We start from the raw sequence: 25541 nt of genomic DNA, 5'->3' as shown, positions 1-25541 counted from the left end.
ATGGCAGACTGACCATGCAGCTAGCAAGGCGGATTTACAGCACTTGCACCTGCCTGAGACAAGCACCAGAGGCGTCACTAGCACCTTCAGGGCCTTGGTGCAAGAAACCATGAGGGGACCCCCTGATCCTTGGCTGGGGCCCTTTCCTCCGAGCCTGGGGCCCTTCCCTCCAAGCTAAGTGGAGGAATGCCAAAGCCCAGCTGCAAGTGAGACCTTTGCAACCCTGGTAGTTCTGCCACTGGTGTCAGTAGTTTTTATTTTTGTTGTTTTTTTTCTAATTATTTTTTACCATTTTATTTATTTTACAATTGTATTTTTTATTATTTTTTTAGGAGTACTGTTAGGAGGCTTTGGTGAAATATCAGGGGTCTAAACAGACCTCTGATACTTCACCTTTGAGACAGAGAAAGGAGATTGAAGGCACAGCCCTCAACCTCCATCTCTGCAACCACAGCTGCACAGAATTAATTGACAGGAATAGCTCTATTCATTACCAAACGGAAGTATAGTAAACAAAGTTCATTATGCTTCAATTATGAATGGACAGAGTCAGTGATTGGTACCGGAATCCAAGCTTGCAGCCTCTGACGCAGCTGGTGCTTACCGGCGAAACTGGTCAGGCTATGAATACCTGACCACACTGTCCCCCCTTGTGTACCTCACGGGACTTATGGACTGATAAGTATATAAATACTCCTTACTCACCTCTGCCATAGCTGTTATCTTCACTTTGCTCAAGCCTTCATTGTATTAGTTTCTCAAGGATGGCAGACTTTTGATGGATTCAAGCATAGTTGGATTTGATTTCATATGCTATACACAACTGGAAGTATTCACAGCTTTCATTGCCTGGACAAAAGTACATCACTTTCCATCCAGGCTGATTATACTCTTACAGGACCCCTATACAGAGATAGACCCACTTTGACTTCTGTTATTATATTGAGCCCATCCTAGTACAAAGCCAGTTACCCCAATCTGGAGGTGTTCTGGCTGGGTTATTTATTCATCATATAGAGCCAGTCTCCCTGCCAACATGGTATTCTGGCTGAACTACATTCATCTTTAGTGCCATATGTTTTCAGAGCCAGTCTCCCTGTTTACATGGTGTTCTGCTCAAACTTTTATAGTGTTATACAATATGGACACAGTCATACATCCTTCAACCCTAATTAGAGAAGAATAATAGCCACCATCCTTACTAGAGGATTTGTTCATTATAGCCAAGGCAGTTGATGGAGTATTTAACCCTAGAGCCCATATATGAAAGAAATATTACTATACTTCAAGAATCCTTGCGTGGAGATAATTATTATTATTACATTTAAATTACATTTAACTGTATGGACTCCTAGATCTTCTATATATCTTGAGGACTTTATATTTGGCTTACACTGGGGATTTACATCTAAGCCAGTGTTAGCAGTGTAATTCTTGACTATTCGTAGCTTTTAGCTTAGTTTATGTCTTAGGGTATATTGAGAAATAAAGTACAGTGGAACCTTGGATCACGAGCATAAACCGTTCCAGGAGAATGCTTGTAATCCAAAACACTTGCATATCAAAGCTGAGTTTCCCCATAGAAGTCAGTGGACACGAAGATAATTCGTTCCACATTGACTTCTATTGCATGCAATATCGCATGTGGCCAGAGGTGGGGGGCACCGGAGAGACTCGGAAATACTCGACCACTCAGATGCACTCGAAAACTCTCGGTAAGGCTCAAAAACACTAGAACGGAGTATTTCCGAACGGCTCCGAGTGTCAACAGCGCCCCCCCCGCACCTCTGGCCAAATGCGGTACTGCACACCGCAGAGGCTTGAATCCTGCTTGTTTTGCAAGACAACACTCGCAAACCGAGTCAGGATTTAAAAAAAATAATAGCTCGTATTCCGAAACGCTCGTTAATCGCGTTACCCGCAATCCGAGGTTCCACGGTATATTTTTTTATTATGTCAATCTTGGTGTGTTTATAAAGAAACTGTTTTCAATTGAAGGTTTGAGAGTCTAAGCCAGGATTTTTTGTAGATTTAAGCAGGTATTGGAGCCTTCATTTAAGTGAACTTGCATCTTAGCCCTGTATGTCAATATGATCCAGTCTTATAAACAGCTAAACTTGTATGCATATCTCAATTTTCCGGCAAAAGTCAGGCTTGGCCCTTTTAAAGTGTTTTTCCCTTTTCGTCATTTCAGGACAGCCACAATAGAGAGAGATAGTCTCCTCCCCTTCCTCTGGAAACACTGCGCCAGCCCATAAATTCTCTCCTCCCCTGCCGGACCTCAGTTATTAGTGTTTCCTCTGGTGGGGAGACACTGTGCAGAGGAACCAGGCCGGGTGCAGTCAGTGAGATTGTGGCCTTCTAAAAGAACATCCCTAGGGAAGCAGGGGCTTCCAGGATAAAGAGTGGCGGTACATACCGCAGCTGAAGCCACCCCTTCCTTGCCGAGCGTGGCATCAGGTCGTGGGGGACCCCTATCGCGTCCACAGGGCCGCAGCATGGAGACAGTCCGCTCTGTCGCAAATTTGGAACCAGCGGGCCGGACGACGGGTGATGTCATTTCCGGCGGGGGGGGCGCTTTCCCTTTGACCCGCGACTTCTGGTTCCGGGTCGCGGTGCTGATAGGGGGCCGGGCTCAGGCTGGAGTGAGTCGCTACACGTGGAGACAGTGTGAGACTCTACACAGGCAACCACCTGCAGTCATGTCTGAGGCAGATGTCCCGGGTGGGATCTATCTCTCTGCAACTCATACGGACGCTATCTCCAGCCTTCCAAAGGTAAGAGTTCCCTGGGGAAGGGTCCTCTCTATCTAAGGATTGTTCCCCCTCATGTATGGTTCCTTACTTAGAGGGGGGCAGACCCCCTGGGTGGTCAGGGGGTGGGGGGGTGTGCGCAGTTCCCTAAAAGTGGTTCTGGTACACTCCCAGGGTTGTTTCCACTTAAATATGCTGAATGTAATATGTGGTTTTTGTATGTAATTTCAGAAATCTACAGAAAAAAGTCTAAAAGGAAGTGTGCCTCTTGCAGAGACAGTTTAGGGGAAGCATGGACCAAAGTTTTGTGTAAAGAATGCATAGACTCCCTGGTTAAAGAAAGGGAATCTGAACAGCAGTCTGGTTTGGCAGCTTCTGTGAAGGAGCTGTCATCCACCTTTTCATCTTTTAAAACGTTTTTTGAGACGTTTCAGCTTCCCTCTAAACCCATTCAGCAGGATACAACCCCGCCTCATGCTCAGGGCTCTGCACCTGCCAGATCTACTAATTTAGTTATGGCAGAAGAAATGTCAGGCCCTTCCGGGGTGGAGCTGAGGCAACCGGACAGTGGCACGTCTGACTCCCATGAGGAGTCAGAAGGGGAAGACCAGGACGGGGAGTCCAGGAAAATCTCCAGGTATAAATTGTCCCTGAATGAGGTGGAAGACCTCTTAGGGGCAATATATACAACCCTCGGTATACACGAGGATAAAAAACCCCTATCTCTCCATGACCTTATGTATAAGGGCTTGGGAGATCAAAAAAGAAAAGTTTTTCCAGTACGTGATGTTCTGGTGGAAACGATTAAAAAGGAGTGGCAGGATCCTGAGAGGAAACCCTTTTTTTCTAGCTCCCTTAAAAGAAGGTTCCCATTTTCAGAGGATCCAGCGTCCATTTGGAATAAAAATCCCAAATTGGACGCCGCCTTCTCTCAGGTCTCTAGACACACAGACCTGGCATTCGAGGATATGGGGGCCTTGTCGGATATCATGGACAAGAGGATAGACTCACTTCTAAAAAAGACGTGGGACTCAACTGTGGGTAATTTAAAGCCAGAAATGGCTGTTACTGTGGTAGCCCGCAATTTAGAACATTGGCTTTTCCAGATTCAGGAGCATATTGAAGCTGGCACAGCCAAGGAAACTATATTAGCTTCGTTCCCTACGATTCTGCGAGGAATCGCATACATGGCAGACGCCTCGGCAGAGTCAGTCCGTATGTCGGCCAGATCAGCGGCGCTGGCAAATTCGGCCAGAAGAGCGCTCTGGCTGAAAACTTGGCCGGGGGACACCGCCTCTAAGGTCAAATTGTGCGGGATACCCCTGACAGGTGATCTACTCTTTGGCCCTGGGTTAGAGACGGTCTTAGACCGTACAGCGGACAAAAAGAAGTCCTTTCCGCTTAAACGGAAAGCCCCAGCTCAGACAAGGAAGGGGTTTCGTCCGAAAAAAGGCAAGGAATCTCCCAAACAAGGGAAGAAAACTTGGGGCCAAAGAGGCAAGGGCAGAGGAGGGGCGATTTTTCGCCCTCCTGAGAAAACCGTAAAGATCAATGACTCTTTAGGGATGGTGGGAGGAAGACTGGGGGCCTTCCTTCCACAGTGGGAGACCCTCTGTCCCAATCGATTTATCCTGGGGGTCATAAGAAGGAGGTATCTCTTGGAATTCTCAAAGCCCCCCCCGCAGAGGTTCCTTGTTATGCAGCTTTCCACCTGCACAGCAAGGGCCGAAGCTTTGGTAGACGCCCTGAAAGAACTGGAGATTCAGAACGTAGTTCACAGAGTACCAAAGGGGCAGGAAGGAGAGGGGTTCTATTCCCACGTATTTGTGGTGAAAAAACCCTCAGGGAAATTCAGATTGATTCTGAATTTAAAACCCTTAAACAGGTCAATTTGCTACAGAAGATTCCGCATGGAGTCAATTTTTACGGTCAGGGCCCTGCTGCCACACAACTGTTACATGGTGTCTCTGGACCTCAGGGACGCGTATTTACACGTCCCTATCGCAGAAACCTCCCAAAAGTTTCTCCGGTTAGCAATAGACCTGAAAGGTACAATACTGCATCTACAGTTTCAAGCACTACCTTTCGGGCTATCCTCCTCGCCCCGCATATTCACAAAGGTACTGGCAGAGGCCTTGGCCTTCCTGCGACTCCAGGGGGTGTCAGTCATAGCCTATCTGGACGACCTGCTCCTATTTGCAGTATCCCCAGAACAGTTGATCAAGGACCTCGATCTAACAAAGAGGGTACTAACAGGGTTGGGGTGGCTGCTGAACTTAGAAAAGTCCAGTCTCATTCCCTCACAGCGCATTGTGTACCTGGGATACCTGCTGGACACTACGCTTTTGAGAGTTTTCCTTCCAAGGGAAAAGATTCTAAAGCTGGACAGAGCAGTTTTCTCCCTCCAGTGCAACCATCTGGTGTCAAAAAGGTCCATAATGTCAACGTTAGGCCTTCTAACGTCTACTCTTCCAGCAGTGCAGTGGGCAGGATTACATTTTCGTCCCCTGCAGTCTTATGTACTAAGAGTATGGGACCACAGTCAGAGGGATCTAGACACCTTAGTACAGGTTCCCCATCAAGTAAAGAGATCTCTTTGGTGGTGGAGGAAGGAAGTGAACTTGTCACAGGGACGTCTGTGGCTTATCCCAGTCCCGCAGATCGTAACCACAGACGCAAGTGGCAAAGGCTGGGGGGCACATTTGGGATCCCTTCTAGCGCAGGGCACATGGAAGGGCGACGAACTGCAAAGATCTTCCAACTGGAAAGAGCTGAGGGCAGTGGGCCTAGCCCTCAGATTTTTCAAAAAGGAACTCCAGGGCCACCATATACAGGTACGGTCGGACAACTCATCCACCGTGGCCTATATAAACAAGCAGGGAGGCACCAGGAGCGGAAGTGTGTTGGCCCTAGCAAAGGATATTCTAAGCTGGGCCGAGTCCAACACTCTCTCACTCTCAGCGGTTTTTTTGAGAGGGGAGAGAAATATAATCGCAGATTTCCTCAGCCGGAGGAGTCTAAAGGAAGGAGATTGGGTCCTCAACCAGGAGGTCTTCAATCTCATATCAGAGAAATGGGGACCCCCGGAAGTGGATCTTTTCGCTTCAAAAGACAACGCGAAAACCCCCTGTTTTTTCTCCCTAAATGCAGGGGAAGGAGCTTTGGGGGTGGACGCATTGTCTCAGAATTGGCATTTCAGGACATGCTACGCCTTCCCTCCTCCGGTGCTATTACCGGTGGTTCTGAGGAAGTTTCAACTAGAGAGCACCTCTCTCATTCTAGTAGCTCCACATTGGCCGAAAAGGGCATGGTTTTCAATCCTCAGTCAGTTAGCAGCGGAGCCGCCCCTTTTCCTTCCACCTCGAAAGGATCTTCTGTCGCAGGGTCCAGTCCTCTGCCCACAGGTGCAGCAGTGGAAATTAGCGGCCTGGCTACTGAGGAGGGTATATTAAAATCTAAAGGATTTTCAGAGAGCTTAATCTCCACCCTCCTCAACAGTAGGAAAAAGGAGACACGTAAGATTTACAAAAAGGTCTGGCTCCTTTTCAACAAATGGTGCATAGAAAACTCCTTCTCGGTGCAGAGTCCCGTAGCTGTGTTGGAGTTTCTGCAGTGTGGAGCGGACAAGGGTTTATCTGTAGGCACCCTTAAAAGTCAGGTTTCAGCACTCAGTGTTTATCTGGAGAAGTCTCTGGCTACCAATCCATGGGTGGTCAGATTCTTTAGGGCACTGTCAAGACCTACCCGAGGTTCACCCTTTCCCGGGTGGGATCTATCTCTGGTTTTACAGAGCCTTACGGGTATTCCCTTTGAGCCATTGGACAAGTGCCTGTTAAGGGAGCTTACCCTAAAAACAGTATTTTTAGTAGCAGTGACAACTGCCAGGAGAGTCAGCGAAATTGAGGCGTTATCAATTAGACCTCCTTTTTTGTGTTATTTTGCCAGACAGGATAGTCCTTAAGACTGATCCAGCTTTTTTGCCTAAAGTGGCGTCAGGCTTTCACAGAAGCCAGGAAATAGTCCTACCCTCGTTTTGTCCCAATCCTTCAGGTGAAAGGGAACTAAAATTTCATTTTTTAGATGTAAGGAGGTGTATCCTACAATACCTAGAGATGACTAAAATAATAAGGAAGTCTGAGTCTCTATTTATTTTGTTTTCTGGGGCCAGAAAGGGTCTCAGAGCGTCCCGACGCACGATTGCCAGATGGCTTAGATTAGCTATTGGGCAGGCATATTCTTTAGCAGGGAAGGAGATCCCTAGAGGCATAAAGGCACACTCCACCAGAGCAGTGGCAACTTCCCAGGCAGAGAAGGCTGGAGCAACGCCAGAGCAAATATGCAAGGCAGCAACATGGTCCAGCTACTCCACTTTCGTTAGACAATACAGAGTGGACCTGGTGGCGGCAGGTGAGCAGGCTTTTGGGCGAAAAGGTCTGCAAGCTGTAGTCCCACCCTAATTGGTAAGTGCTCGATTATCCTCTCTATTGTGGCTGTCCTGAAATGACGAAAAGGGAAAATTAAAGTTACGTACCTGTAACGTCTTTTCCTGTAGTCTTTCAGGACAGCCCTAGTTACCCACCCTAAGCTTGGGGGGGTCTTATTTAAGACCGGAACGCAAGATGATAATGATATTGATTAGTATGTTATTAATGTGTTCTTGTGTCTCCCCAGCTGGCCGGAGGTGCTCTTCAAAAAACTGAGGTCCGGCAGGGGAGGAGAGAATTTATGGGCTGGCGCAGTGTTTCCAGAGGAAGGGGAGGAGACTATCTCTCTCTATTGTGGCTGTCCTGAAAGACTACAGGAAAAGACGTTACCGGTACGTAACTTTAATTTTCCATTTGGCCTTTAAAGCCATATTAAACTTTTAAATATTCCAAGTCTTACAGATTGTTTTCTTTACAAAGCAGCCACAACTTCATTAGAAAAGCCTATACCATGCAAGCCTATGCAGGGAAGGAGCCTTGCTCTTTGTGTGGAAACTCTGGTCTTTCTGCAATGGTCCAACACACTGTCTGCAGGTTCAGACCATTAACCCAGCAATCAGCAACGCTCATATTCCCTGTAGATTGTAGAGCTCTAAGTGCTTGTTTACATTAGCATTTGGGGGGCAGTAAAACCACAAGCTTGAGTCATGTTTTTACTGCCTTTCAACTGTGCCCCCCCCCCATAGCTGCAAAAACAGCAAGCAGGGATGTACACGTGCTGCAACCATGATGCTGTGCTTCGCAGCCACAGCAGGGATTATACCCTGTGTCACGTTCGGTGGGCACTACCATGAGCCGGATGCAACCTATTCAAGCGAATGGGGCCTTGTCTCTGTGTGAAAGGAAGGAGTGACAGTCCCTGCCACCAGTGTAAACAAGCCCATACTGTGACTTAGCAGGGAGCATGTTCGACTTCTGCAAAGAGAACAGTGCTTTCACACAGAGAACAAGGGCCCTTCTCTATAGAGAATGTATGCTGGCAAGAGACATGCTCTGTGTTTTCTGCTACCTAAAGAAAATGCACTGTACAGCTTTCCATACCTGTTATTTTGGTGCACCTGGAAAGTAATAAGCTGATTTAGTTTAGTTGAACTTTAGGCCTCTTTTACACACCGTTTGTCCATTTTTCATCCATCGGTTGACGGATGAAAAACGGACATCAATGCATCTCTATGGAAAAACGGATGTAAATGGATTATCATCCATTTACATCAGTGTACATCCGCATCCATCAACATCAGCTTTTTTTTAAACGGATCAACGCTCTATTTTTCTTCCGTTAAAAAAAAAACTGGATCGGATGAAAAAACAGATGTAAACCGACAAATAGTCAGTTTTTCATGCGTTTTTGCATTGGTAGTGGATGTAAATAAACTGATGAATACTTCATCCGTTTTGACGTGACTAAATGATGAAATGAATGGTCCGCATGTGTGAAAGGGGCCTTAATGTGACCAAAAAGGTGGTTCAGGAGGCGAAAAACTGGGTTAAGCAAAACTTTTACAGTAAATTATATAATTTCATCTACATATAAATTCTGTATCTGTTGATTGTTTTGAACTAATATTTTTACTGTGGGTAACCTCTATGCTTTTTTTTTTTTTCCAGCAGAAAATCAGTTTGCGTTGCCAAGTTTGTGACGCGTTTACTTAGAGCTGTGACCTCCCCTATAAAAAGTGCATTCACACTTAGTTATCTTTTAGTCCCCCTGCAAATCCCACAACTACCTGTTAAGTCCACCTAAAGCAGCTTACTGTAAATGCTGCACTGCTCCTGAATTTAGAGCAGCTCTGCTTCGTTCACATAGGCTGTCCTTGCTCACACTACAGTGGGAAAGGAAGATATTGTAAGGGGTGTAGTTATCAGCATTGTCAGTGCTGAATTCCAAGCTTGTAGTTTGTCAATCAGCATCCAGTTCACAGTCCTGCAAACTGCTTTCTGGATTGACAGCACCGCCTCTGTTACTGAGATGCTGTCACTATGAGCTGCAGTGTCTGGGAAGGGGGATGTGTGATACAAATGAAGGAGGACTTGGCTCAGTTACGTATAGAAGGCACATTAAGTTTTTTCTTTACTTTATGAGACTTGTGCATTACATAGTAACTAGATTTGCTGCTTATTTAGACTGCCATTCAGGAGCCTTTAGTTGTACTTTAAAATGTTTAGAAGAGAATATGAAGATTAAACTGGGTATACAGTATAAAAAAAAGAATTGACGATAATGATTTCTCACTGACAAATTGCCCCAGACGCATAATGGATTTGTGACAAACATTTATTGCAGTGTTGGTACAATCCCATTACCTTCAGAAATATTTTACTAAAAGCATGCTTACATTAGAGCTGCATAAAACAGTTGTGTTTGGTGAATTACAGAAGAGACATTGAAAATACTGTGACATTTTTGCAATGTGCTGTCTAGCCAGTTTAAAACACACATTACATTTATTACTGAGCTGGTGCTGTGTATCCAAGGATGTCACTTTAGTTGGCATATCCAATAAGGCAGAGCATTGATGTGCAGTAACTTTAAGCAACAAAATGAATTTTACATGTTACCAAATGAGAGCAATTAGACTTATGAAAGTAAACCTATGCTGAGAGAATGATAAGGGCTGCCGCTACTGGGATCTCCTGAAAAGGTTGGTTGCTTGGCAGTCATGCTGATCTTGTAGCTTTACTACTCTATTCACTCTGACAGCTGCCCATGTGGTAAAACGCTACATGCAGGCTGGTGTGAACCAGACCTTATGGTCAGTGATCTGGAACAAGTAGGCAGCATGTAAGGTCAGATGAAGCCAGAACACCTGATAGTTATCCTGGTTCAGTGACTCAGAAAGTGGTGGAGCCACAAGGTCAGCACAGTAGTCAAATAACTAATGTTTTCAGAAATAAGTGAGCAATGACAGGCCATTTTTTCTTGATAAATTTCCTTAAATGCAATTGTTGAGTTGGGTGGCATGGCTTATTGCACTACGCAGATCACTTTCACTTTTTAAATATGGACTGTACAGTGATTTGTATATAAACCTAGAGTAAACAAAACAAAAATGAAAAAAAAGAAAAAGTTGTTGCCCACAATGACCAATCAAGAGTTATCTTCCCTGGGAGCATTAACTAAGGAATCTGACTGGTCACTCTAGGCAACAATACTGATTTTTTTTTTTAATACAATTTTTTTTTTTTTATAGCCCCGGTGTTGGACAAAGTCATATTTAGCTGCTTTGAATCATATTAAACCAAAGTAAAAGCATGGAAAAACAAGGATATAATTTACTTGGCAACTGGAAGATACAAAAAGTCATAAAAACCTAACATATTACAAAAATTCAAGGAATTTATAATGCCACCAACAGTCTAAACGATTGCAGATGCGCCTGGGCTAAAGAGCAGAGGCAGTTGGCAGTGCACCAGTAGGAATGTAATTTATTTCATTATTCTCAAGTAGCTTTAATTAGGCAATGACATAATTGTGTAAGATGGGGATCTTCAGTGAAAACTACATGGTGACATTTTTTTACTAAAATAAAAAAATCTTGGCAATATACCACATGAAGACATGTGCAAAAGTAAACTTTGAGGTAATATCACCTTTCCCAACGTTTTCTTACCCTCTGATTATGCACTCAAGAATAAATAGTGCTGGCAAAATGATGACTCCAGGTGTTTCTGAGTCTGCCGGTGGTTGGTATTTCTTGCATCCTTGTCAAACCTTTTTTTCATGCTCCTGCTTTTGAGCCCCTTCTTGTGACAGTACCTGGTAAAACCTTTTCTCTATGCACAAAACAGAGATAATGGACAAACAGATGCCACTGAAACCTGAACAGGTGACAAATGCTTGACTTTAGGCAACTCTTACGCGTGGCTCTTCTTCTGTTTCTTGGCTTAAGCTGGTATATGTTACTGAGGGCTCAAGTTGTGCGCTAGCTGGCAGTTCTACAACAGGTCCTGAGGGGTTGCGGAATTGCTTATACACTCGGGGATCCTGGGCCACATAGGTCGTTGTGGAGAAATACAGCACCAGTCCCAGCAGAATTGTTCCGAAGGATAGAAGATAAAGTCCTGAAAACTAAACATTCAGAAAAAACAATATTGTGAGCAGTCGGTACAAATTCAAAGTGTTCCAATACATGTTTTTAATGCAACATTAGAAGTGTCGACTCATTTTACACACTTGGTAAGTGCCTTTTCATCAGCCTTATAGTGTAACTGGTATTCCACAGCTCTAATGTAAATTATGTGCTTCCTTCACTTAATTGAATGTAGTACTGTGGTTTGTTGGTTATCCCCACTGCATTTTAGAGTGGAGACCACCCAACCTCATCATGGAGCTTCTACGTAGAGCATTTGGTTGGTATTCCGTATGGTGGACAAATGTTCTGCAACATGTTTAAAGGGAATTCATCAGGATATAAATATGGGAGCTGACCCAGGCTTTACTACCCAATGACAGTGCTCTGTTCACATTGATGCATGTGTTATGCTGTGTTAGCATATGTTGCAATAAGGCAGCACATTTGTTTGAATGGAGCTGCCTTATACACCAAAAAGTACAAAAAAAGTGTATGTAGCACTTTTGGCAGAGCACGGCAATGCAGGTACGTGTGTTGTAACACATGTCTATTGGCAAGGTTCATTTTGGTACCATTTAAAATGAATGGCACCACATCACTGTCATGATCGTCAGCTGTATACTAACGATCAGTTTATCGTACAATCGCTCTGAATTCATTTCTTTTTGGTACGATTTTCTGATCGTGTTTACTAGGCATATGCACATCACTGTGCATTTCCTGAAAGAAACTTGGATGATTGTTTCAAGTCTATGACTCACTGCCATCAGCCTTTGAAGTCTGCACTTTTAAAAACCAGTCAGCAGTGTACTGTGTCCTTACAGTATCTCTTGGCTTTCAATTTACTGTTGCTAATAGAGCTATTCATCTTTCTTTCTCTTTTGTAGGGCTAAATATCCTGCTTGATTTCCTTTCTTCTGTCACCAATACCTGTGTGTGTTTCTGTGTGTTTACATTTTTTTCTGTATTATGCATGCATGTATAATGTGTAACCACTTCATCTCTGGAAGATTTACCCCCCTTCATTACCAGGCCATATTTAGCGATACTGCACTGCGTTATTTTAACTAACAATTGCTTGGTCGTGTGATACTGTACCCAAGTACAATATCCTTTTTTTCCCCCCCCCAAATAGAGCTTTCTTTTGGTGGTATTTGATCACCTCTGTGGTTTTTATTTTTTGCACTATAAACTTTTAAAGACCAATAATTTTGAAAAAAAAACAAACAAACAATTTTTTACTTTCTGCTTTAAAACATATCCAATAAACAATTTAAAAAAATTGAATTTCTTAATTATTTTAGGCCACTATGTATTCTGCTACATATTTCTGGTAAAAAAAAATCCCAATAAGCGTATATTGATTGGTTTGCGCAAGCGCATAGAATCTACAAACCATAAGATATACATTCTTTTCTTTACTAGTAATGGCGGCGATCAGCGACTTATAGCGAGCCTGCGATATTGTTGCGGACAAATCAGACACTAACACTTTTTTTTGACACTTTTTGGGGACCAGTGACACTAATACAGTGATCAGTGCTAAAAAATATGCACTGTCACTGTGCTAATGACACTGGCTGGAACGGGGTTAACATCAGGGATAATCAAAGGGTTAACTGTTTGCCTAGCCAGTGCTTACTTACTGTGTGGGAGGTGCTTTTACTAGGGGAAGGCATTGATCCATGTTCCTGCTTTACAGGAACACAGGATCAATGCCTTCCCTACTGACAGAATGGCGACCGGCGGGTATCAAGCCTGTGGTTCCAGCCGCTGGGTTCCCGCTGTGTGTGATCACAGCAAAAGTGGTTCGCAAGTGGCATGCATGCGCACCCCAGATCACTTACACAGAGCGGCCACCCTGCCACAGTTTATCTACAACGGGTGGTCGTAAAGTGGTTAAAAAAATAAGTTCACCTTTAGGAACATGTTCCCACTGATGCAGCCGCTCCCCGCTGCTCTCTCTTCCCATGACAGCAGTACGGTGAGAAGTTCCCCGTGCTAGCTGTCACTTTTTGAAGACAGCATGGTCGTGCAGGGCTCCATCATTCATTCACAGAGCTTTGTGTTTGACTAAACTAGTCCCAACATTCTTTGGGGCTTCAACATACACAACACATATCTCCTGCGCTCGAAGATGAGCCCACAGTGGTGTTACTCTAAGCTCTTGTCCTGGTACCACTTTGCTGCCCTCAACAGACTAGGGATGTCAGGATACACTGAGATGAGAAATAAACAGAGGGCGCACCGGCCTAGTGCATTAGCCCCAAAAATTGCTTTATTGAAAAAGGAATAATACTCACAAACATGCACTTGTAAACAGCATATCAGATGTAGAGCAGCTTAACATCCATTGTGTCTTTTATAAGAGATGAACATCCCACAAAAGGACTGGCTAACGCATTTCGAGGTATCACCTCTTCCTTTGGCTCTGAGGAAGAGGGGCTACCTCGAAACGCATTAGCCAGTCCTTTTGGGGGACGTTTATCTGTTGTGACACAATGGATGTTAAGCTGCTCTACATCTGATATGCTGTTTACAAGTGCATGTTTGTGAGTATTTATCCTTTCTTTTTTAATAAAGCAATTTTTGAGGATAATGCACTAGGCTGGTGCACCCTCTGTTTATTTCTCATCTCAGTGTATCCTGACATCCCTAGTCTGTTGAGGGCAGCAAGGTGGTACCAGGACAAGAGCTTAGAGTAACACCACTGTGGGCTTATCTTTGAGCGCAGGAGATGTGTTGTGTATGTTGAAGCCCCAAAGAATGTTGGGACTAGTTTAGTCAAACACAAAGCTCTGTGAATGAATGACGGAGCCCTGCACGACCATGCTGTCTTCAAAAAGTGACAGCTAGCACGGGGAACTTCTCACCGTACTGCTGTCATGGGAAGAGAGAGCAGCGGGGATTGGCTGCATCAGTGGGAACATGTTCCTAAAGGTGAACTTATTTTTTTAACCACTTTACGACCACCCGTTGTAGATAAACTGTGGCAGGGTGGCCGCTCTGTGTAAGTGATCTGGGGTGCGCATGCATGCCACTTGCGAACCACTTTTGCTGTGATCACACACAGCGGGAGCCCAGCGGCTGGAACCACACAGTTCCCAGAAGACAACGGGGCCGCTCACCGAGGAGAAGAACACGCCGCAGAATAGGAAGAGGCAGATTAGGAAGACTGCCTAGCAACAAGGGTTAAGGGTCAAATGTTTTTTTTGGTTTTTTTTTTAGGATTTTTGGTGGCATTTTTTTTTCCAGGATGGCCCCCCACTTTAACTGTATATTACATTCCTCTGTAGAGTGGGGTCAACTGAGCTGGGTTAGGCCAACAAATAGATCTTCTATAGTATAGTCAGGAATATTCCTTTGCTGCTTAATTTAATTACTGAATAGAATGCTTGCCATCTAATACATTATTCTTTGGTTACCTAGGGCCTCGAAAGAGATTATACACTGAAACGTAATCAAATTGCCATATTTGGTATAAAAAACGTATTAACATTCATAACTCGAAATACTCGCTCAAAAAAAATTAAAAAATAATTCAAACTCTAAGTAATGTCTTTGCTTTTTAAAAGTATAGATTTTTTTTTTATTAAGGTGGTGGTAATCCTATTTAAAGAGAACTTGAATCATAGTGCATGGTGAGGAGCAAAGTTTAGACATTTCATGTTAAAGTGGTTCTAAAGTCAGAAGGTTTTTTTTTTTTATCTTAATGCAGTCTTTGCAATAAGATAAAAAACATTCAGTGTGCAGCTCCCTCCTCAGCTCCCCTAATATCTACCAAAGCCCCTCCCGATCCAGCGATGTTGGACAAGAGTCTCGGCTGCCCAGGACTCTCCCTCCTCATTAGCTGAGACAGTAGCAGGGCTCCATTTGCTCCTGCTGCTGTCTATCAAAGTCAGTGAGCCAATGAGGTGACAGAGGGGGTGGGGCCAAACCACAGCTCTGTGTCTGAATGTACACACAGAGCAATGGCTCAGATCAGGAGCCCCCATAGCAAGCTACTTGCTGTAGGAGCAGGAGGGAGGGGCCAGGAATGCCGGAGAGCGACCCAGAAAGTGGCGGGCCTGGGCTGCTTTGTGCAAAACCACTACACAGAGCAGGTAAGTATGGCATATTTGTTATTTTTAAATAAAAAAAATACTTTGCATTAAAAAGGGGATCAACTCCAGAGATAAAACAATAATTCTCTCGTTCTACAAGACTCTGTTCCGGCCGCACCTGGAGTATGCTGTCCAGTTCTGGGCATAGTCCTCAGGAAGGATGTACTGGAAATGGAGCAAGTACAAAGAAGGGCAACAAAGCTAATAAAGGGACTGGAGGATATTAGTTATGAGGAAAGGTTGCGAGCACTGAACTTATTCTCTCTGGACGCTTGAGAGGGGATATGATTTTAATATACAAATACCGTACTGGTGACCCAATAGGGATAACACTTTTTTGCGCAAGGGAGTTTAACAAGACATGTGGTCACTCATTAAAATTAGAAGAAAAGAGGTTTAACCTTAAACTACGTAGAAGGTTCTCTACTGTAAGAGCGGCAAGGCTGTGGAATTCAGCGGGGAGCATCGATAGTTTCAAAAAACTATTAGATAAGCACCTGAACAACTGCAACATACAAGGACAAACAATGTAATACTGACATATAATCACACATAGGTTGGACGGATTTGTGTCTTTTTTCAACCTCACCTACTATGTAACGCAAATGTTTATGAATAGGCAAAATACTGCAAGTAAGCATTTGAAATATTTGATTGTTTTCTGTACTCCTGCAGTTTTTTTGACAGGGTCAGTTTCTTTTTTTATAAATTCTTTATTTAACAAGAAAGAACATGCGTATACAGAACGTCCCACAGGGTATTATACAAAGACAGTATATGCTGTACATCACCCTATCCATTTTTACACAACTGTAAGAACACTTTACTCAAAGTCTCCTAATGGGATAAAGTCATGATGCTTGTCCACTGGGTAGGGAACCTCTGCGACCCGCATGGCTCCCTTGATTTTCACGGCATGAGCCGTCTTTTAAGGGAGTAGTTAGGGGATTGAAGCCGGTTTTTCATCGGCCCTTAGAAGTCGTTATCCGACAAAACATCTCTGGATAGGACCAGAAACAGAAACTAAAAAAAAAGAAAGAAAAAGAGGAGGAAGAGAGAGTGGGGGGAGAAGAGAAAAAAAAAAGGGGGGCGGCGGGGTGGAGGGGGAGGGAGGAGAGGGAAGTATATACCCCTGTCCAGTCACAGCCATTCCCCAGGGAGATTTTACATGTATTCCCCTCAAGGAGGTTGGTTCACCAGCTGTCCGTATTCCTCGGAATAGATAAACTCATGCCAAAAGTACCATTTCTTGGAGAATTTCTCATTTAAACCTTTTTCCGTGGCCACCAAGTCCTCCATCGCGTGTATGTCCGCTACTCTTTTCAACCATGTCACCACCGTTGAAGGCTGGGTCTGTTTCCAATACAATGGGATGCAGCCTTTTGCCGCCGTGAGCAAGAGTGGCAAAATAGATCTCCTGTAGTTCTTGGTCGGGATCTCATGGTGATGCAAAAGGAAGAACTCTGGGGACTCCGGCAACACCCGGTCCGTGAACTTTTGGGCGATGTGATGGACCTCGGTCCAAAAGGGCCGCACCAACCTGCAAGACCAGAAAACATGGAGGAGGGAGCCCATCTCTTCTCAACATCTCCAACACAGGTCTGGGCTCTGGGGAAACATCTTGTGGATCCTTACTGGCATGTAATACCACCGGGACAGCACTTTGTATCCCGCCTCCTGGTGTCTCGCACATATGGAAGTCTTATGAGAGAAAAAGATGATCCGCTCAACCTGTTTGACTGTGAATTTTAACCCCAGATCACGCTCCCACTTGTCAATGTAGGGGGTTCTGGCATCTGGCTGTGGGGACACCAGGAGCTGGTATGTTAGAGAAATTGCGTGTCTCAATGGAGACTGCTCCAAGAAGAGCAGTTCAAAAGGCGTTAGTTGCCTACCGAAAGCAGCTGGTGAGGGTAGTGAACTAATATAATGAGACAGTTGGATCTTTTGCCATAAAGAGAGTCCCCGCAGTTCCGGGTCATCTAAGATTTGTTGTCTATTTTTCCATTGACCATTGCTGAGATAATGCCTGGCCTGAGATCTCTCATTTAGTTTCAGATCTTGGAATCTGGGATCCTTAAGTCCCGGAGTGAAGGCCGGGTTGCCCACTACTGGGGTGAGTGGTGCGAGAGACAGGTCCCGGAAGACTTTCCAAGCCGTCTGGATTGTCACCCCAACTGTGGGGTGAGAAAGTACCCGTTGTGGCAAAGCTTGTTGACACCAGGGCAGTTGGTCCAAATGGACCCCTGCCAAGGAATTTTCTATTTGTACCCATTGTTTCAGGGTGGCATGTCTGCTCCAATCTAATATGCGGGTTAAATGGCAAGCTGTGTGGTAGAGGATGGCGTCAAGGAGGGCAATGCCGCCACTCAGTTTTGGAAGTCGGAGTAATGTTTGTGCCAAACGCGGAGGCTTATCTGCCCATACGACAGGGTCAGTTTCAAAGAAAAAGCCATATTGGAAACTGTCAAATAAAAAGAAAATAAACAGACTAAAGAGCACAGAGAGTGGAAGACTGGAAAAGAGTATGGAGATGGGTCAAAGTGTTTGACTCAAGGACTAATGATCCAGAAACGTTACCACTTATTTTTATTCTAGAGGGTCAGTGGGTAATTTTTGAAAAGCTAGATGAACAGAACATTTTATATGACATAAAAATAATGGTATGATGTGATTAATGTATAGATTGATTTTTAATCAGTGTAATGTCTCCTTGGTAAACTATTACTATTTAAAAATGTCCTTTCTGGGCAATTCTATACTTTTTGAACATTCTCGTACTTAAAATTTTTAAAGCTGAACCCTAAGATAAACAAATTTTGTCGAAATGCAAGAGTCTTGTGTATTCTAACTTGAATCTTGAACTTTGCCTTTGTGCAGGAGTCCCCTGAAATAAAAACCAACTGCTACTCTCTCTCCTTGTGCAGGGTGACTGGTCTTGTATTTACCCACTTCCTCTAGTTTTCTGCAGACAGCCGGTAGTGTGTGGATTTTCTTGGTCTCTACCACAGCTCTGCTCCCTGTGCAGGATATATTAAGTGCAGTAATATTGTCACCAATACTTTTACAACATAAAAAATTGGATTTGCAAAGTCATTTTGTGCACACAGAGCGGATTTATATCCGTTATTTTACTGAGTAATATAATTAAAGGTGAGTTGTTTTTTAGTTTTTTTTTTTTTTTTTTTTTTGAGCATTTACAATTTTTATTGTTATTAGCTTTTCAACACAAAGAAATTACAAAACATGCAGAATGGCAAAAGACAAATAAAGGTGAGCTTTTGTGTGCCTGCATCTGTTTAAAATTTTACAAGTCAGGAAATGGGCAAACTGAAAGCCTTTAATCAAGTTACCCCAGTCTCTAAGCAAAACCTAAGGCCCCAGTCACACCTGTGCATTCAGGGAACGTGCGAAAAATACACCACAATGTGCTTGCGGTGCCATTATTTCCTAATGGCACCCCAAATTGTGCCTCACTGTCCACAGAAGGTGTAGGAGCTACTTTAGCACATTTGGTGCGTGTAGGGGAATCCACTCAAGTGAATGGCTTGCCCTATGCTGTTGTGCGACAAATGCACAATAGCGCGTTAAAAAAAGTGCATTACTGAGATACGCAGGTATTAATGGGACCTAAACAATAGTTTTTAATTTAGAGACAAGTGGTTTGCAGTAAGACAGATATTCAACAGATGATTTATCTGATGTAAAATCCCCATATAACTTTCAATATGCAACAAGTTTACACGTTAATTAATATGTGTAATAAATATTAATTATTACACATTAATGTGACAACAGAATTAAATAGGTTAGTGAAACTGAGGTTCTCTTTGAAAGAATATTTAAAGAAATTTTATCAGTGCTACACCCAAACCTGCCACTATGAGGGGTTCTTAAAATAGGAGTTCTCAAAGAGTAGTACTGTACTGCATTCATTGCCTTTCCCATCCACATAGTCACTGTTAATGCCAGTATGTTTTTTTCTGGTAGCAGTGTGATGTTATGAGTGTGTACCATCTGCTGGCCTTAACAGCATGTACAGTAAATGTACCTTTGACATCACCAGATGGCAGATTTAAATGACTGCTGAAATCAGGGTCAAAAGCTAAGGAAAAGTTCTTGGTTGTTCTGAGGTCATTTGCATCTAGATCTGTATATCTGGCCTTTGTATACCATTCTTTAAAATCTCCTAAACTACCCATATGTTGCTAAAGCCCATGCTTTGCTTTGACTACTGTTCTATCAGTTTACTGTTGGTATGCCCCAGAATATGATTTCATAGCAGAACTAAAGTTACACTGAGAGAAATTTCAAGTCTCTTTTACTCAAAATATAGCAGAGCTGTGGCTGTCAATCAGCTGGAGGTCCCTCCCCTGTCACCTTTTTTCTTGGTGTCAGGAAAACTTATCAGAAGTAATTCATGCTCATAGCAGAGGAATGGGGCAGCAGATGGAAATGACACTTAGTGCTCTCAATTGAGACAAGTAAACACTATGGAGTGATATGCTTTGTTCATATTTCATGTCTGATGTTTACAACCACTTTAAAGAGGAACTTCACCCTCTGTTTCTTTCCTATCCCCTCTTGCCTGCTATACTAGGCTCTCACCAGAAAACATACTTGCCTGCCCAGCAAATCCAGTGTTGTCCTGCTGTGATCCACTGATCTGTTGCCACAGCTCAGGTCCCACGCCATCATCTTCTCTGATGTCATTTCGAGCTGGATGTCTCCTCTGGGTTCTGCAGTCAGCCCCCATGACAAGAGGCCACTGTGAAAGTCCCCACTCCTGCAGCCTCCTGAGATTTGTGACAAGGATATAAAGGAGGAGGCTGCAGAAGCAGAGACAAGTTATTCTTGCCAAAGTAAGAATGTCGGCTGGGCCGGATAAAGAAAAGTAAACAAAACAAAAACATTAACTGTCGTTTTATATTGCAAAGTGTGGGGGGGGGCCTAAAATGGATCTGGGGAATGGAGATCTGATTTAAACTTCACCATCAATATGTTTAATGCCAGGGTACAGGTATTTTACCTCTCAAATTCCGGATTAATGGCAATTCTGGAGTCTGGAGTGAACATAAAATCGCAGGGAAACAAAAAAAATTACGTCAGAATTCATTACAGGACAGAGCACTTTAATATTCTTCTACCTGTAAGTGTACTGCCACCTTTGTGGTACAGATCCCTCTAGTGGCTATACCCTGGAACATGCTAGGGAGCCCAGTTTTATACAATGTTTATTTAGGCTGCAAGGTCTAGCCTGATGTTGTACTGTACAGTGTATTTGTTGGTTATCCTTGCCCACCCCTCATTTTGGATATCTCATAGGTAGAAGATTTTCTTTCTTACCATATAACCCCTAGGTTATGAGCATACTGTTTCCCTCTAATTTCATTCACTGCTTTCTACAACTGTGCTCTCTAGCATGTGCAAGGGTATAGCCGCTAGAGGGAGGTGATTCTTTAGTTTGCAAAGTATCCAAACCTCATAAAGGCTGCAGTATACTCACAGTCAGAGGCATAGCTTGAAGCTTGTGGGCCCTGATTCAAAAGTTGACCTGGGCCCCCCACTACCACTTCCGCCATGTGCCAAGATACTCCCAGCGGACTTGTATGTAAAAGAGGAAACTCAGAGGGCCCGGCCTGGGCCATTGACTTACAGATTTACATACAAGCCCACCGCTTTCACCCAGCAGCTCAGACTGTGGCCTGCCTGCCCCCACCTTGTTTGCACTTGCACGGTTGAGCAGGATGGGAAAGGAGGGGCTGCACTGGATATGGCTGGGGAACTGAGCATAGAGTGTGCAACTGGGGGGAAAGGGCTTGCCCCATCACCCTGTGTAGGTAAAACCTGGGCCTAGGCCCTCTGAGTTTACTGAATTGGGGCTTTTTCCCAGCGACAGTGTAAAACGGGGGTAGGCAACCTTTTGAGAGGTGGAATTCTACTTGAACAGCATGAAAGAGATCGAAGATCACTGGGGTTCGGCGCCCTTTTTTTTTAAAAGAAATTGACTGGCAAGGCCTAACTAAATAGTAAGGAAAAGTTAAATATAATAAAACAAATGTCCCTGTAAAAATATAAACTTAGCCCACCTTAAGAACGGACAGTGTCAGGAGGGCAGTGGATGGTGTGTGGATACTGTCAGTAGAGCAGTGTACGTGTCAGTAGAGCAGAGGATGGTGTCAATAGGGAAGAGGTTGGTATCAGTAGTTTTTTTATTCTTATTATTTTTTTTTCATTTTTATTTTTTTGTATTACTTTGCTCAATTTTATTTCCTTTATAATTATTTACAATTTTCTTTTAGTAGCCCTGTTGAGGGGCTTTAGTGAAATATCAAGGGTCTAAATAGATCCCTGATGTTTCTCTTTCAGGATAGAGAAAAGAGATTGAGGGCACAGTCCTCAATCTCTATCTCTGCAGAATGAATGAACAGGAATAGCTCTGTACAGAGCTTCCTGTTCATTCACAGTCTAAAGCATAGTAAACATTATACTTCCATTAAATCCATTTGAATGAACACAGTGAATGATCATTCAGATCATTTTGCATTCAGTCAGAAAAGGCAGAGACTGGGAAATTACATATTTCCAAACTCTTTCCCCTGCTCTGCATCCTGAAACATCCTCCCCACAGCAGCCAGGCGAAGAGGAGAGGAAGCCGGCAGCACTGTGGTGGGGGGGGGGGGAGTGGGAGCACACAAGTTGGCCCGGGCAGCAAAACAAAAGGGGAACCTGGACAGGAGGAGCTGCAGGGGTGGCATTTACTGGAATCGATCTCCTTTCCTCCTGCAGTAGCTGAGTGCGGGCAGGAAGGAGAGGAGGAGAAGCCAGATTTCAGCTTCTACAAGAGGGAAAGGGAATAGATTCTAGTAAATGGTGCCCCCGCTCCTGCCCAGGTTCCCAGGGTTGACAAGGAAGGGAAGCAATCTACCTGTTACCTGCACACAGTCGACAGCTAGATCACGACTGATTAGTTGCCGACGCCGGTGTAAAACTTAATGTGATAGGGAGGCCACACGCTCCAAGTAGAACAATATTAGAATGGGATGTTCTTCAGTGAACTACCAGAGATGGGTATTTTCTTAACATGATGGCAATTTGCTCATCTCTGGTGCTAAAAAATGTACTTAAATTGCTACATGTGTGTCCAGTGAGGCAAAAGTATACTTCTATTATGTACATAAGTGGGACAGGTTTAGGTTCAGCTGCACTGAATCAAGGACTAAGATAATATAATATACTGTATACTGTATGACATACAACACATTTCCTATAATGTATAGTACCTATCACATGGTTCTTTTGCCTGAAACAATCCTCTTTTGCAATGACTCTTGAGACTGTAATGTGGGCCTCAGCTGTGTGGTCTGCTATTTCGTCTAATAAAACACTTCTTTTTTTTTTTTTTTTTTTTTTTTTTTTACATACATGGTTTGTAACAATTATATGCAAAGTCAACTGTTGCACAGCTTATAATGTAGATAAACCATGACTATTATCTGTGATACAAGAGACTTTGGTGAAAAGTTTGAAAACTGAGGCTGTAGTCAGGATATAAACACTAGGTCACCAAAGCCATAAGCTGCAGTAATTGATACAATAGATACATTGTAACCATGAAAGTGTCTAAACAATTCATTTGTCAGAACAGAGTAAGTTAAAACATTTCTTCAACTTATTACAGCATGAAAATTAATTTGCCACAAAGGAACTTTGTTAATCAAAAGCCTTTTAAACTTGAAAGTTTCAATCATGAGAACTGTTAACTGCTGTTGAACATTTTTCTATCATTTGTTCTTGGAATGAGACTGAAATAAAAGGAGTCTTTTGTGCAGTTTTTTTTTTGGCATGAGAGTTTTTCTCCATCATTTCGTGCCCAGCAGCAGCCTTCATTGTCGGAGAACACACTCAGATTGTGTTTTCATACTTCCATTTCTTCCTATGTCACTAGCGGACTAATGGCTCTTTCTATGACAGAATATTGTAGAGATTTGTCTGTTCTTTGTGCATAAATAAGCTCGTTGTGCTCATAGTCTGTGTGCAGGTATGAGGCAATAATGGACATCCTGCTATTTTTATAGGGCAATTTAATACTAGAAGATATGCTGCTGTAAAGGAGTAGGTTAGGACACAGGGATTCCATATCCTTGCTTCTTTTGCGCATAAAACTTTCAGTGTATGGTTCAACTTAGAAATGTAACACCTTCTTTAACTTTAACAAAAAAAAAAAAAACAAGATATTTTGTTCTATCAAAATGTTAACGAAAACTACTTTCCCTTTCTTTTGGTGATTGGGTGGACATTAACAAAGTAAAGATTTGGGCAAGTTTCGTCTGGAGATGGACTTTAAAGTGATTGTATCTGGCACTTTCTATCTCTTTGAGCATTTGGAACAGACTAAAATCTCACAAATTTCAATCCCTACATACCCCATTAGCCCCAATATTGGGGAACGTGAACTTCACCCCGGGCCTCACTCCTAGAACATTTGAATAGTGGACGAACAAGGGACTACTGAGAATAGCAGATATATGTGATCATAGGGGCATCTTAACGAGAAAGGCACTAGAGGAAAAACATCAGCTACCGATCTAAGAATTCTTTAGATACACACAGATAGTACATTTCTTGTCTACTATATCAAGAAGTTCAGACATAGCTACGATGACCCCTATGGAATATTTGTGCACACAGTACGATAAGATCAGAGGGCATATCTCTGAAATAAATATACACAGTCCTAACGAATTTTACTGGAAAGTTGGAATATATGGAGAGATGGGAATCTGACCTCCAGGAGAGTATTAAGCTGGACGAGTGGCACAAAATAGCCCAGCGGGCCATGAAATCCATCATAAATACATCATTAATAGAAGCAAATTCCAAAGTTTTAATGAGATGGTACATGGTCCCAGCAAGACTGGCGACCTTCATACCCGAGGCATCCCCTTGATGTTTTCGTTGTTGTAGACAACTGGGGACGATATACCACGTGTGGTGGCAGAGCCCCAGGGTGAGACGCTACTGGATCAGGGTGTACAATTTAATATACTCCCTCACCCAGGTAAACCTGATTAAATCCCCAAGATAAGCACTGTTGGGTGCCAAGATAGAATCAGCCTCAAAATTCCAAAGGCGTCTTATAACGTTTGTATTTACAGCAGGATCTCCACTCCCCAGATCCTTCCTCACCCATTGCCCTTGACAGGCCTTCTATTAATCATTGTGTTAGCCTAAAGAAAAAGCTAAAAGCTCAAAATACTTACCAAAATGCATTGTCATATATGATCTGCCAAGTCTTGAGTCTTCTATATGTTGTAGAGACCAAGGAGGAAAATCAGTGATAAACTTTATGACAGTGAAGCACCCTACAAATGTCTTGTTTTTTATTTTCATTATGAAGTTCATTAGGGCCGAAACAACTAATCGATTAATCGACAACTAATCTATTATGAAATTAATCGATTATGAAAATAGTAATCGATTAATCGGCCAGTAATATAATGGGGTTAAAAAAGCTAAAATTAGCCCTATATAGTACAAAAAGAGCAAATCTCTACTGTAAATATTATTTTCACCGTTGCACAGTAAAAAAAACTAAGGGCTATTTTTTTACTTTTTAACTCCATTATGTTACTAAATGTCTTAGGCCTGGTTCCCACCCATGTGATTTTTGGTGCTTTTTACAGAAATGCACTACAGTTTATTTAACGTTCACATCTATGCTTTTTTCAGCTGCTGTGTATTTGGAAAGGGTCAAGGACCTTTTTTAATGCAAAACAGTGCTTTTTTGGTTCAATATATTTTAATGGAGAAGCTGCAGAAAAGCATATAATATTACAGTTCTGTTTGAAAATCTGCAAAACAGTCTAGAATTTTTTTATTTTTCTTTAAATAAAAAAATTTGATCTGAGTCTGATGATATTTACCAGATTCAACCTCTAATAACTTATAGAGTATATCTCTTCTGTCTGTTATTCTCAGAGAGAATTAAAGATTTTACTCCCTAAACCATATAGTTGGTTATTTATATTTACCCCTGCATATAAAGATATTTAGGAATAAATTGCCTTTTTTTAAACTTTACATTTTAACTAAAAAATACACCACACTTTTTTTTTAAGGTTATTA

The 25541-nt window shown here is 42.9% G+C and overlaps 1 protein-coding gene across 2 annotated transcripts in view; it reads right to left on the bottom strand.

Annotated features, from left to right (window-relative positions):
• Nucleotides 1-9494: 9494 nt before the first annotated feature.
• SLC35F1 (solute carrier family 35 member F1) overlaps nt 9495-25541 on the bottom strand; it is a 564673-nt gene continuing 548626 nt past the window's right edge. For both annotated transcript variants that reach the window (XM_073627155.1, XM_073627154.1), the window contains exon 8: nt 9495-11306. In XM_073627155.1, coding sequence (XP_073483256.1) covers nt 11082-11306 — 225 coding nt within the window. In that variant the 3' untranslated portion in view covers nt 9495-11081. The remainder of the gene's footprint in view (nt 11307-25541) is intronic.

This window comes from Aquarana catesbeiana, linkage group LG04, assembly GCF_042186555.1.
Source record: "Aquarana catesbeiana isolate 2022-GZ linkage group LG04, ASM4218655v1, whole genome shotgun sequence".
Lineage (NCBI taxonomy): Eukaryota > Metazoa > Chordata > Amphibia > Anura > Ranidae > Aquarana > Aquarana catesbeiana.
This window is presented reverse-complemented; position numbering and strand designations above follow the sequence as displayed.